Below are 14,710 nucleotides of genomic sequence, written 5' to 3'. Positions count from 1 at the left end.
AATATTGACCTCCATGATCCAAGTAACAGCCTCAGGTGCAGCAGGGGGTAATTTATGTCTGCTAGGAGGTGGTTGAATTCAGGGGGCACTGGGTAATTTGAGGGGAGAGTAGGTCCTTATTCAGAGGTGCTCAGAGATGATTTCTAGCTTTGTGATCAGAAGTCACCCTAGAAGTAGTCAAGGAACAATATATTCGGTACCAGATAATGCAACCAGCCATATGCAAGGCAAGTACCTCACCTCCTGTTCTGTCTTTCTGGCTCTGATTTTATATCTGGAAAGGGAGCTTAGGTCAAATAAGTTTGGGATCTCTGAATTAATAAATTTTAAAGAGTGTAGGTAGTCGAGTATGATATAATAACTGAATGGGTACACTTACATGTAATGACTGAGTCCTGGAGAGATATCCTGTGGGTGGAGTGCTTGTTTTGTCACTGGCCAATCCACTTCAGTCCCCAGCACCACATGCGGTTCCCTGAGCATTTATTTTGAGGAATGATCCCTGAGCACAGAGCCAAGAGTAAGCCCCGAGCACTGTGGGTGTGGCCCCAAAACAAAAATGATATAGTTGCATAATTCATTTATTTATTTTTACTTTTTACTTTCTTTTTTGTTATCAGAACTTATAATGCTTTTTTTATTTTTTCTTTTTTTGGGTCACACCCGGCAATGCTCATGGGTTACTCCTGGCTCATGTACTCAGGAATCACTCCTGGTGATGCTCCGGTTACCATATGGGATGCTGGGAATCGAACCCTGGTCAGCCACATGCAAGGCAAACGCCCTAGGTTCTTATATAACTATGAGTTTGATTTTCTTTTTTCTTTTATTCATTATATTAATTCAATTTGTTGTTTTAATCATACTGGTGGTGTGCTTAAGGATTACTCCTGGCTCTGCACTCAGGCCTAAATCCTGGCGGGTTTCAGTGGACCATGTGGGGTCCCAGGATCAAACCCAGGAAAAGTGCATGCAAGACCAGTACCACACCTGCTGTATTATTGCTCTGGCTCAGATTCATTTATTTTTACCATTTCACCTGTAGGTGAACATTTTCTAATTTTCCGTTTTTCATTAGAAATTTTAGTTTGCTTTCATTTGGAGAAGAAGCAGAGGAAGAAGAGGAGGAAGTAAATCGAGTTAGTCAGGTAAAACTATTTTGCCTTTGTTCTGATTTATATAAGTGATTAGGCTCATTACTTATTTCTAAAAATCCTACTCTGCCTGGTTCAGCATGTTTTACATGGTACACATTCAATAGGTAGAAATGTAGCACTGTCCTCCTGTTGTTCATCACTTTGCTCGAGCGGGCCCAGTAACGTCTCCATTGTGAGACTTGTTGTTACTGTTTTTGGCATATTGAATATGTCACAGGGAGCTTGCCAGGCTTTGCTGTGTGGGCGAGATACTCTCAGTAGCTTGCTGGGCTCTCCGAGAGGGGTGAAGCAATCAAACATGGGTTGGCCATGTGCAAGGCAAACGCCCTACCTGCTATGCTATCGCTCTGGCCCATTCAATAGGTATCTATTATTATTATTATTATTATTATTATTATTATTATTGGTTTTGAGACATACCAGGTGTACTTAGGGCTTATTTCTGCCTCTGTGCTCAGAGTCACCCCTGTGGGGTTCGGGGGACTATGTGGTGCTGGGATCAAACCAGGGTCAGCTTCATGCAAGGCAAAGGCCCCTACCTGCTATACTATTACTCCAGTGTCGGGTAGGTATTTATTGAACTGATTTTTATCAATAATATTTGCTACTCTCGGGTCATTTGACAGGTATTTTTACTCAGTGATTTGTTTTTCATCATGTAGAATTAGTATTAAGGGCTGATTTAATTTCATGAGTTGAATTTTAATTGAGATTTGCTAAATTAATTAGTTAAGTGAAATTAGATTTTTAATTAATAAATGGGGACATACCAAAACTTAACATTCATGTTTCTATTTCATTGATTTTTATTAATGCCTTTTGTAATATATTTACTATTATGCACATTTTCCACAAATAAATTTATAGATTGCAGTTTGTCTTGAGTTATAAAACTCATAAATAGCCTGAGCTTGGATTTGAATGTAGGTCGGTTTCACTATAAAAATCTCTATGTAGAGGGGCTGGAGCGATCGCACAGTGGGTAGGGCGCTTGCCTTGCATGCAGCCAATATAGCCGACCCAGGTTCGATTCCCAGCATCCCATACGGTCCCCCGGGCACCGCCAGGAGTAATTCCTGAGTGCATGAGCCAGGAGTAACCCCTGAGCATCGCCGGGTGTGACCCAAAAAGAAAAAAAAAATCTATGTAGAAAAAAACTTATTCTAGGCTAGAAAGATAATACAGGGGTAAAGGCACTTTCCTTGCATGGGGCCGAACCTGGTTTAATCGGCATCACTGCATGTGGTGCCCTGAGCACTGCTAGGAATGATCCTAAGCATAGAGTCAAGAGCTTCCCCTGAGCACTCTGAAGTGTGGCTCCAAAACCAAAAAATAAAGCCACAGCAAATTAACTTAAAGCTTCTGTTGTTCTTCCTGGTTTGCTTGTGTTTCCCCCCACTCCATCAGTATTGCTTTTAGTGTGGTTTTCTTCAGTATTATTTCATTACAGTGCTCCTTGCAGAAATACCTGCAGTGCCCTGATACTTTAGGACGGAGGTTCTGATTAAGTGTACTCCATGAAAATAATCTTCAAGGGCTTTTACTTTCCTAAACTCTATATGATACTCTGTTTCTGAAAAGTAACAACAGCCACTAAAACCTGAATGATTAGGTTCAAAGTCTTTATCACAGTAAGTAAAGCCTGTAACCTAGAATTGCCTTTCTCCTTCAATGGCCGCCTGTTTGTAACGGATACTATCAGTAACATTCCCCCTTGTTGTTATCCTTATCTTTTGTCTTTATCCTGGTGCTTCCCCTTATTCCTCATCATTGAGCAGAGTTTTGGCAGGCTAATGCTGGGCAAATAGTAAACACTGTACTTAAACCTCCTGCATTCAAAGTGGATTAAATAGGCATGTTTAAGAAATAGTTGGTAATTTTTTGTTCTTGCTGCTTCTGGAATCCTTGAATGATCTATTTGATACCATAGGTTCATTTACTGCCTCTAAACTTTTCTAAACTCTGGGAGACTGAATGAATATCGTCTGGGTCCTCATCCCTTATTCTGGGTTACCTTTGGAGTCTTTGCTGTGCTTGATGTCAAAATTAGACTTAATTTTTCATGAAAATCTTCTTTCATATTCCTTAACATTCCTGAACATTATCAGTCACTCTGTTTTTCCATGCTCTGAGAAGTCCTCTTTAGAAATCAGTACAGAGGTCTTATATTACTCAATTGATTCAGATTTGGGCTTCATCACAATGAAATACTCACTATATTTTATATGGGCACCTGCAGTCTGTTAGTAAGTGGACAAGACTGTAAATGCTAGATCTGGGAGTTGCCAGGATTCACTTTCATTGATATTTTCTTCCTTTTTTGCAGCCCTTTGCTCTACCTTAATTTTCCTCTTTGCTTGTCATGTGTTTTCTCCTATATATGCTCAACATTTACTTAAGAGTGAGTCCTATTATCACTCCCTGGCTGTCTCTCCCTCTTCCCATGATCAAACACCCATCCAGGCTGAGCTAGGAACTATGGAATCTATCTATGGCCATCAGAGTTTTAACCCTACTCTATTGTAGTGATTTTTTTTTATCTGTTATCTTACTATTTCTGTCTTATAAGTAAAAAAATTAGTATTCCAGTTAAGTCACTTGTCCAAGATCATGTTATTAGAAGGTGGTAGAACCAGAATTTTGAATTTTGACTTTAATTAAGTCTCAAACATTATTGTGAATGCCATAGAGACTTCTGTTTCAAACTTCAAGGATATGAAAAACTTGTAAGGGGTGTTAAAGGGATAGGGCATACGTGCTGTGACCTTGAATTTGATCTCTGTAACTGCATGATATCCCCTGACAGGCTCCGTATAGTCTTGGTGACCCCTAAGCACAGCAGACCTGAGCCACACCTTATCAAAGGGTCCCAGCACTGAACCATCAGGTCTATATCATTAGGCGTAATTCCCAGGTTTCTGGGCATTGCTGGAGAACCCTCCCTGCTAAAAGAAAATAGATAGTAATGAGAAATTTCACTGATTTTCTGGCATTCTCAGGTGGAAGACAGCTCGGTGCAGTTGATCTGCCGCCCATCCTCCCCATCCTTAAATTTTGTAGGATCATGGACAGTAGGTTGAGTAGTCTTGAAGAGTACAGATTGGCATAAAGGAAATTTTTCTCAAAATTTTGGATCCAAAGTAAGTTTCATAATAGTATTGTAAATCATGCTGCAACAGTAAAATTGCTTTGAGGATGACTGCTCAGAAAAATCTTTTTTCTTTTTGTAATAGTAGTATGTGTTTAAATCTTATCTGCTGGTGCTTGCTATTGTACACTATAGCACTATAGCACTGTCCTCCTGTTGTTCATCGATTTGCTCGAGCGGGCCCAGTAACATCTCCATTGTGAGACTTGTTGTTACTGTGTTTGGCATATAGAATACGTCAAGGGTAGCTTGCCAGGCTTTGCTGTGTGGGTGAGTTACTCTCGGTAGCTTGCCGGGCTCTCCTAGAGGGGTTGATGAATGGAACCTGGCTTGGCCGAGTCGGTGGCTTGCAAGGCAAATGCCCTACCACTGTGCTATCGCTCCTTAGCGCAGTAGGCAGTGCGTCCGTCTCATAACTGCTATTGTACAAAGAAAAAAGTTTCTTTGGTTCCCCCTCCCTCTCCCATACTGGTACCCACCAATTCTCTGGGCAGAACTTATTTGTAGTTCTCTGCTGTAGAATCACTCTTAGCAGTACTCAAGGCACTGTGTGTAGTTCTGGGGATCAGACAGGGGACAGCTGTGTGCTAGGCAAGAGCCCTACTCACTGTACTAGCTCTTTGTGTCCCGTCCCTCCCAAGTTATGTTTAATTTCAATTGAGTATAAGCGAATTGTGTTTGCAACAAGGATGAAAGGTGAATTGATACAACCCCAGTACCCTTTGTAAGCACTTCCTAAGGTCCTGGCTAATATCTCCAGCACCATTGGGGAAAGCATATACATCATGGCCCACCAACAGCCTATTCTCCATAGTCAGTGTGTCTTGGGGAATTTTAGGCCTCCAGAATTTGCTGTTGTCTAGGGCGATAGTACAGCAGGTAGGTGCTTTTCTTGCATGCAGCCAATCTATTTTCGAACCCTGGCGTCCCATATGGACCTCAGAGCCCCACCAGGAAAATCCCTGGGTGCAGAGCCAGGAGTAAGCTTTGAGTACCACTGGACATGGCCCCCCGAACAAACAAAAAAAACAAAGAGAAAAGAAAATGAATTTAGCTGTTGTGTTTGTTTGTATAATAGAGTCAGGGGCGGGTTTAGTTGGAGAAAAGAGAACAGCAACAAAGAATCATTGACATCTACTGGCTTAGAGGAAAATACCCTTCTCTAAAAGGAATGAAATAAATTCAAGAGAGAAGAAAACCGAATTGTTTATTTTGCTTGCATGCTCATTATAAGACTATGGGCACCCTTAAAATACATTTTAATTTTGGGTAAAGTAAGCAAAGGGAAGTGTAATTGAAATATTATAAAAGAGTAACAAGTAAAGCATGTTTTTAAAAATTTAGTTTTATTTGTTTAAGAACACATATTAACTAAGCACAAGTGAAAAAGGTATTTTTTACAGTGACAAAGAACAATTTGCACTTTCAGAGGTTGAATGAAGTTAAATATTTCTAAAGGTCTTGAAAATAACTTTCATTAGAGGCTTGCTTATCAAGTTTCATTTTTTTCATTGACTCAGTAGTGTTAAGTTTTATTCCAGAACCTGTGTTTAACTAATCACAGGTGAATAATTGATAAAGTCTGAATTGAGGCTTTATTTTATGTGAAAGGAGAAATAAGAGAGTCCCCTCTGGTTTATGGATTATCAGTGTGGGATTACAGACACCACTTCCCCCTACTCATTTATTCTTGACAAGTTGCCTGTCCCATGTGGATTCACTTTCTCTTATTATTTATTTCACTATCTTTCTGCTGATAAAGTATCTTTTAAAAATTAGAATTTAAATTTTTTGGTTTGTTTTTGGTTTTTTAAGTTCAACAGGGTCTAATTCAATTTCCTTTTTATCTATAGAATGAGAAAACTGAGACTGGTTAAGTGACTTGCCAGACTGACTTCATTTCCTTTTCTATGGGATTACTTGATAGGGAGATGTCATAATAACATAATTGAAATTCAGAAAAGCACATTATCAAAATTTTATGATATTATGGAAGATACGGGGGAATGTGATATGGAAGCTAGTACAATCAGGTGTATTTGTAGAGGATTGAATACTTTTAACCACAGAATGCTTCCTTGCAACCTGTGTGATAATTTGAACTAGTAACTTGAGATATAGTTGTAGGGATACATGATAATTCTATACTTGTATAAAACCAGCTGAATAGATGTGATATAGTATCAGTAAACCTTAGTTGAGTTATTAAGAATAAACTTAATAGAATAAGGAATAAAATATTTTTGATTTTTTGTTTTATCAGATTTGCAGCATTTTCTTAAACTCTGACATATAACAAGGCTACTGGCAAACTGGATGCATCCAGAGGAAAGGGCTATGAAGAGAAGGGTGTGATGTGAAAAGCCATGTCACATAGACAGCTTCTGAAAAGCTGGGGATCTTGGAGAAGTAAAAATAAAGTGAAAGTGTGATCTAAGCTTTGAACAGTTCTTAAAAATCGGGACAGTTTCAATTTTTATATTACTTCTCCAGTAGTTTTATTCTTAAGTAATAGTTTTATGCAAATGTCTAAATTGTTTTTAAATTTCTGAATCTCTGTTTATAACAAATGCAGGTGTTAAGAAATACTTATTTTATTTTATTTCAGGAAATACTTTTTAAGTGAAAGCTTATAGTCAGAAATTTTCATGAGGCACTTATAAGGGCAGGTCCATTATAAAAGCACAAAGTTAACTTTAATTTTTTGTGTTTGTTTGTTAAATTTAGGGCTACAACTGGCGATGTTCAAGGGTTATTTCTGCTTCTTCATTCAGAAATCACTCCTAGTGGTACTTGGGGACCATATAAGAAGCCAGAGATTGCCCTACTGACTGTACTATTTCTCTGGCCCTGTCACAATAGCTAGTTTTTAGAACAGTTCTTTAATCAGAACTTTTTCCCCCCAATGATGCACATTATTATTTCTACTGTATGTTGATATTTTTCCTTAAGTCATTGATATATCCTTTTACCAAGAATTAGTTATATGAGAAGCAAATATACTACCTTTGATAATAAAATTAAATGTTTCATCATATATTCTTATATCCTATGAAATTAAAGTTTGCAAAAGTTTCCTCCCAAGTTTCCAGTTGGGAGGTGGAGGAGGACATGGAGAGTACTTTGAGACCATTTGTACAGAGATTGTCAGAAGCAATAAACAGCCCAATTAATAAAATGTTTTTTTCCCTACTCGTAAGATTGAACTTTAATTTATGTGTCTTTCTAGTTATTTGAATTTAAGTAATTTTAAAAAGATACCTATATATATATATATATATTGTCTCATATTGCTGCTATAGCCAATTGTAGTAGTTTCAAGCAAAAATTTAGTATCTTACAGTTCTTGAGATCAGAAGTCTAAAATATGTTTAACTGAGCTAGAATATCAGTGTGTTAGTACAGCTGCCCTTTTTGTGGAGATTGAAGGTGGGTGGGAGATCTTGTTGTTATTTGCTTTTGGGCAACACTTGGTAGCCACATTTCTGGTGGCCTGGGGGACCACATGGGGTGCTGGTGATCAAAACCTAGGTTGGCCAAGAGCACCCTATCCACTGTACTATATTTATTACTCTGGCCTCCTCTTGGGGAATCTTTGTCCTTAGTTTTTTCAGCCTCCCTAGACTAACTAGATTCAAGATTTCTAGCCCTTCCTTTTTTTCTTTAAAGCCAGAAATAGCTATTCAGGTCTTTCTCATTGTTTATCACGCTACAGCAGTCTTCTGATTTTCTCATTCACTTGCAGGACTTAAGATAATGCCCAGGTAATCATTCAGGGCATCTATCTCAGTACCCCTGATTTATCCACCAAATCCCTTTTGCTATGTAAAAGACTACATTCACAAATTTTAAGGGTTATGATGTGAGTTTCTTTACAAAACTATTATTTGGTCTGTCAATCTATTTCTGTTTAAACTAAACACTATGCCATGTACCTATTATTGTTTGTAGTTCACTTATCATTCTAGAATATATGGAACTACGATTTGTTGGAAATTACACATAAAACTTTTTTCCCACTACAGTTAGAACTGTCCTATAATGGAAGTCATTTAAAAAGAAATGGGTGTGAACTGTCCTATAATGGAAGTCATTTAAAAAGAAATGGGTGTGTGTGTGTTTTTATGTGTGTGTGTAAGTTTATAAACTTCCTCCAGGTGTGGAGACATTGTTGACTAGTCGTCAGTCATGTGAAAGAGATTCCTACCTTGGGTGGGAATCTAAGTGACTTAAGATGTATGTGTAGATACACATATATATGTGTTTTATATATACACATATATAATATATAATTATATAATTATATATTATAATACTCAGGGGTTACTCCTGGGTCTGCACTCAGGAGTTACTCCTGGTGGTGCTCGGGGGACCATATGGGATGCTGGGAATCGAATCTGGGTTGGCCACATGCAAGGCAAATGCCCTACCCACTGTGCTATCCCTCCAGCCCCTAAGATATATATTTTTAACTTAATTTTTTTCTGATTTAGTTTTAAAGAAAACCACATTATCAAGCATTTTCAGAGAATTTGGTAGAAATAAAGCACTGTAGTACTGTCCTCCCATTTCTCATCTATTTGCTTGAGCGGGCCCAGTAACGTCTCCATTGCGAGACTTGTTATTATTGTGTTTGGCATATTGAATACGTCACGGGTAGCTTGTCAGGCTTTGCCATGCGGGCGAAATACTCTGGGTAGCTTGCCGGGCTCTCAGAGGGGGCAGAGGAATCAAACCTGGCTCGGCCCGGTCGGCCACTTGCAAGGCAAATGCCCTACCTGCTGTGCTATTGCTCCAGCCCAGAAATAGAACATTGATGGCAAATAGATAAAAATAATCATGAATAGCTGGAGATGGTGGGAGGAAGAAATTTTAGGAAAAGAAGCATTAACTTTCTTTTTCTAATTATTGTATCTATGTAATATCTCTGTATATTGATTTTTTTTAAGAGTTGAGTTTTAAGAAATCATTTAATGGGTAGGGAGGTAACGCTGGACTGGAGTGTATGTTTTGCATGTAGGAGGATTAGGTATGACTCCCACTGCCACATGTTCCCAAGTATCAGGAGGAGCAACCGTGGAACACCACTCTAGAAGTAGTCTCTAAACACCACTGGCTGCAGCCACCAAACAAACATGCACAACAACAAAACAACAGTAAAAGAATTGGCTTATATTGTCCTGGGAACTCAGACTAGTTGATGTTAGCCTCTATCCAGTAACCAACCTTCCTCCCTTCCTCCCTTCCTTCCTCTCTTCCTTCCCTTGCTTTTGCCAAAGTTCTATACAGATGTATGTATAGCCATATGTTGTATGGCATAAATCAAAATACCAGAGCAAAAAATACCTCTAATAACCAAAGAATGATCAGTAATGGAAAGTTTACAGAGATGTAGGCAGACACACATTATTACGTTTAAAATTATTGATTATTTCATATTTCATGGTTGTAGAAACTTTGTTCAAAGATATTAAGCAGATATTGCATATAGTAAGAAGTTAGAATCTTGTGTTTGAAATTTCAGATTTTGGCAGGGTTTTTATATCACATTTATGTGACAGAATTGCTTTTTCTTTGTGAAATGTCAGTGTTTGCCTTCAAATAATTAAATGGTGCCTCCAACATTTTAAAGGATCATCTGCTGTACTAAAAATCTACTGATTGTATTAAATTGCATTGCATCTAATTAATGCTTTTCTTAAAACATCTAGACTGGTATTTAACCGAACATTTTTTTTTTATTAGTGAAACACCATGAGGTACAGTTGTAGATTTACAATTTTTTGTGCTTGGGTTTCGATTATTCAATGATCAGATACCCATCCCTCCACCAGTGCCCATTTTCCACCACCATGGATAATATCCCCCCCACCCCCATCCCCCCATCCCCCCTGCCTCTGTGGCAGGGCAATCCCCTGTGTTCTCTCTCTCCTTTTGGGTGTTGTGGTCTGCAAAAGAGGCATTGAGTGGCAAATATGTTCAGTCCATAGTCTACTTTCGACATGCATCTCCCCTCCTGGGAGGATCCTCCAAACACCCTTTATTTGGTGCTCCCTTCTCTATCTGAACTGCCCTTTCCTCTAGGATACCCGGCTGGCCTCTAAGTTATGGAGTAATCCTCCTGGTGCTGATCTCAGCTATTCTTGGGTATTAATCTCATACTTTGTTACTTTATATCCCCCAGATGAATGCAATCTTTCTATGTCTATCCCTCTCTTTCTGACTCATTTCGCTTAGCATGATACTTTCCATGTTGTACCACTTGTATGTAAATTTCATGACTTCTCTAACAGCTACATAGTACTCCATTGTGTAGATGTACCAAAGTTTCTTTAACCAGTCATCTGTTCTTGGGCATTCAGGTTTCTTCCAGTTTCTGGCTATTGTAAAGAGTGCTGCAATGAACAAACAAGTGCAGATGTCACTTCGACATTACCATGACACAGATAACACAAAGCTTCCACTTCTTCACCATTGCTATACTCTTTGCCTCTGCTACTTTTCTTTCATTTGTTTGTATCCTGGGCTGGAGGGATAGCACAGCGGTAGGGCGTTTGCCTTGCGCACAGCCGGCCCAGCCAAGCCGGGTTCGATTCCTCTGCCCCTCTCAGAGAGCCTGGCAAGCTACCAAGAGTATCTTGCCCACACGGCAAAAGGGAATGCCCTGCCACAGAGGCAAGGTGGTATGCGGGGGAGGGATACTGGGACCCGTGGTGGTGGAAATGGGCACTGGTGGAGGCATGGGTACTTGATCATTGTATAAGTGAAACCCAAGCACATAAATTTGTAAGTCTACAACTGTACCTCATGGTGTTTCACTAATAAAAATTTAAAAAAAAAAGCCTGGCAAGCTACCTGTGACATATTCAACATGCCAAACACAGTAACAACAAGTCTCACGATGAAGACGTTACTGAACCCGCTCAAGCAAATCGATGAACAACAGGAGGACCGTGACCGAACATTTGTATTCTATTTAGTCCCCACAGTTTCACTGTCTCTTTGTTCTTTTTTAAATTTTTATTAGACACCATGAGGTACAGTTGTAGAATTACAAATTTTTGTGCTTGGGTTTCAGTTATACAGTGGTCAAACACCCATTCCTCCACCAGTGCCCATTTCTCACCACCACGGATCCCAGTATTCCTCCCACCCCCCATCCTCCCCATTTCACCCTTCCTCTGTGGCAGGGCATTCCCTTTTATTCTCTCTCTCCTCTTGGGTGTTGTGGTTTGCAAAAGAGGCATTGAGTGGAAATCATGTTTGGTCTATAGTTTACTTTCAGCATGCTTCTTCCATCCTGGGAGGATCCTCCCAACATCCTTTATTGAATAGGAAGTACCAGATAATAACACAGTTTTCCCACATCTCCTTTGATAATCACTTTTGCATTTATTTATTCAGTTTTTGGATTTACTATAGAGCGTCTTACATTGAATTTATTCAGTATTTTGTTCAGCACCTAAAGTTTGTAAAACTAATATTTCCAGTCAATGAGTGAGCAAAATTCATATTTCAAAACTTTGTCATATACTGAAAATTTTCATTAACATACCCTTTGCTTGCCATTTTATATCAGGACTAGATTTTGTATAAATTTGCTGATTTGTCCTTTCAGAAATAAATGTTCCCTCCTCTCATGATTATATACTATCTTTCTTTCTAGAGTATGAAAGGGAAAAGCAAAAGTAGTCATGATTTGCTTAAGGATGATCCGCATCTCAGTTCTGTTCCAGTTGTTGAAAGGTTAGTATGGTGCGAGCATGATACTAATTTCTTATCTTCTAGCTCAAATCATTTTCTTGCTTAATTTGTGAGTATGCACTCTGCATAAATAATTTTTTTTTCATTTCCGTTAAAACATTTTAATAATGTAGAGTAGCACAGCGGTAGGGCGTTTGCCTTGCATGCAGCCAACATGGCCGACCCGAGTTCGATTCCTCCGCCCCTCCCGGAGAGCCCGACAAGCTACCGAGAGGATCTCGCCCGCACGGCAGGGCCTGGCAAGCCACCCGTGATGTATTCGATGTGCCAGACACAGTAACAAGTCTCATGATGGAGACGTTACTGGGCCCGCTCGAGCAAATCGATGAACAACGGGAGGGCCTATACCTTACCTTTAATAATGTAGAGTAGTAGAGCTTCTAACATAGTATAAAGAAACACAATTTTTTCTTTTTTTTACAGTTTAAATGTTAAAAATTTACCTGTGGGGCTGGAGCGAAAGCACAGCGGGGAGGGCATTTGCCTTGCACACAGCCGACTTGGATTCGATTCCCAGCATCCCATATGGTCCTCCGAGCACTACCAGGCGTGATTCCTGAGTGCAGAGCCAGGAGTAACCCCTGAGCATTGTGGGGTGTGACCCCCCAAAAAAGCAAAAAAAATTTATTTGTTTTGGTTAGTCCTGTACTGAAAACCTTGATTTCATATAACTTTCCATTTACCATGACAAATTTATATTTTGTTATTACTTTCACTACAAAGCATTTAGTATCATTATTTTGTGGACCTCATAGAACACAAACTATTAATTCTTCCTCCCATCTTCCTCTATTAAAGTAATTATAATTAAAATTGCTTAGCTTGAACATTTTGGGATAGTTTGAATACTATGACATTATTTACTTTAACAGTTTAATATTTAATTCTAAGTTACTTTGCTAACTTTTTTGGGAAGCATTTTGTCTCTTAGTATTATGAAAAAGTCAAAATTGAACAATTTTGTGAGATTGCCACATTTTGGGTTAAACCATTGAGTATTATTTCTCACTTTTTTGTGGAAATAACAGAAGATTTTCTTACTAGCTTACTGATTACCGCTTAATTATCTTTGCTGCTTCTTTTGGAGGAGGGAAAATTTCATGCTGTTCAGTATAATTGCACATAATATATTGAATGAGTTCTCAAAAGGTGACTACCCTTGTACTGTGTTTAGTTGATTTTTTAAAATCTGTTTCAAAATAATCTTCTTACTCTTACGTATTTGAAGGAGTTAGTTTCTTAGGCATGAATACTTCAAGCCCATAAAAAATTGTTTCCTACAGGATTATTTTTTGCTTTTAAAAAGAATTTGTGAGTTTGTGTATGTGCTATGGAACATATGTCTTATTCTATTTATTAAGAGATTGTGTTTTTAGAATATTCTCTTTATTTACTCTTCAAAGAAATTCTCTATAGCCGTGTTAAAATAATTTTGGAATTAATCTAAATTGGGGAATTATTGAATAGTTTCGTTAGTTTCATTTTGAAGCAAAAATTTTTTTTCTTACGTCTTACAGTGAAAAGGGTGATGCAGCAGAAGATTCAGATGATGTGAGTATTTTAGTATAAATATATTTTAAAAATGTATAGAAAGTTCAAAAATTTTTTAAAAAGTAATTTTTTTTCTTAAGAGGTGCTTTGATAATTTAATATATATAGTTTTAAAAATTGAGGAGCTGGGATTATAGCTCAGTGGTAGGACACAAGCATGACACCCGGTATCAATCCTTAACATCTCCTCCCACTTCAGTGTAAATGTTTTAAAAAATAAAGTATTAACTTTAATGTATTAAATGCATACTTAATGTATTTCATGTACATTAAAGTACTTCAACGTGAAGGTTTAAAAAATAAAAAAGTCTTAACTTTGATGTATTGAAGTCTTAACTTTAATTTACTTTCATTTATTTGCTTCCAATTATCTGTGTTTCCATGCAAAATGGAAATCTTTCATGTGAATTTTTTGCCTACATTACTTTATTATTTGAATGCTCAAAATTCAGATGTCATTAATTTTATTTTTTTATGTGAAATACTTAATTGTTGATATTTCGGCATCTTATATAGTATGGGACATACTTTGCTCAATCATCATTTGTAATGTTATTTCTATCATGTGCACATGTCATGAGATTCTCTTTCAAGATTGTAGTGCTCTTATACTTTATTAGTTGTATGGGCTATTAAAGCTGGTAAAAAAAGGAGGCAGATTGTCTTTTAATATATGAGATTAAAATTTTCAAGTCATCTGTTTTATCACTGTATAGAGAAGAAACATTGATCTTTGTATTGTAGAGTTGTATATTGTACAGTAGGAAGTACATAACTTTCTGTTCTTGAACACAGCTTCATCTATTACTACATTCAAAAAGGAAAATTCTCACTGTAGTGGAGAAAGATGGTTATCTAACCTAGACCAGAAAACCTTTTTTGCAGGAGGTGATACTATGTTCTGTCTTATAGGAGAATTAGGAGTTAACTAGGTAAAAAAAATGGTAAGAGGTGGACATTCTTGAATGCAGAGAACAGCATATATTGAAATGTGGCAACAAAATACCTTATTTAGAAAAATATCAACTGAGATTAAAGTGTGCAAAGAAACTTGCCAGTGAGCTAAAGATAGGGCTGTGGGACCAGAGTG

General features: G+C 37.9%; 1 protein-coding gene across 1 annotated transcript in view; it reads left to right on the top strand.

The window, feature by feature from the left end:
• Positions 1–14,710, top strand: part of CWC27 (CWC27 spliceosome associated cyclophilin) — a 260,727-nt gene that overhangs the window by 21,891 nt on the left and 224,126 nt on the right. Inside the window, exons 7-9 of the mRNA XM_056112526.1 lie at positions 1,079–1,148; positions 11,972–12,051; positions 13,587–13,620. Of these exons, the coding sequence (XP_055968501.1) occupies positions 1,079–1,148; positions 11,972–12,051; positions 13,587–13,620 (184 nt within the window). The remainder of the gene's footprint in view (positions 1–1,078; positions 1,149–11,971; positions 12,052–13,586; positions 13,621–14,710) is intronic.

Source organism: Sorex fumeus, unplaced genomic scaffold (assembly GCF_029834395.1).
Source record: "Sorex fumeus unplaced genomic scaffold, SorFum_2.1 ptg000018l, whole genome shotgun sequence".
In the NCBI taxonomy this organism is placed as follows: domain Eukaryota; kingdom Metazoa; phylum Chordata; class Mammalia; order Eulipotyphla; family Soricidae; genus Sorex; species Sorex fumeus.
This window is presented reverse-complemented; position numbering and strand designations above follow the sequence as displayed.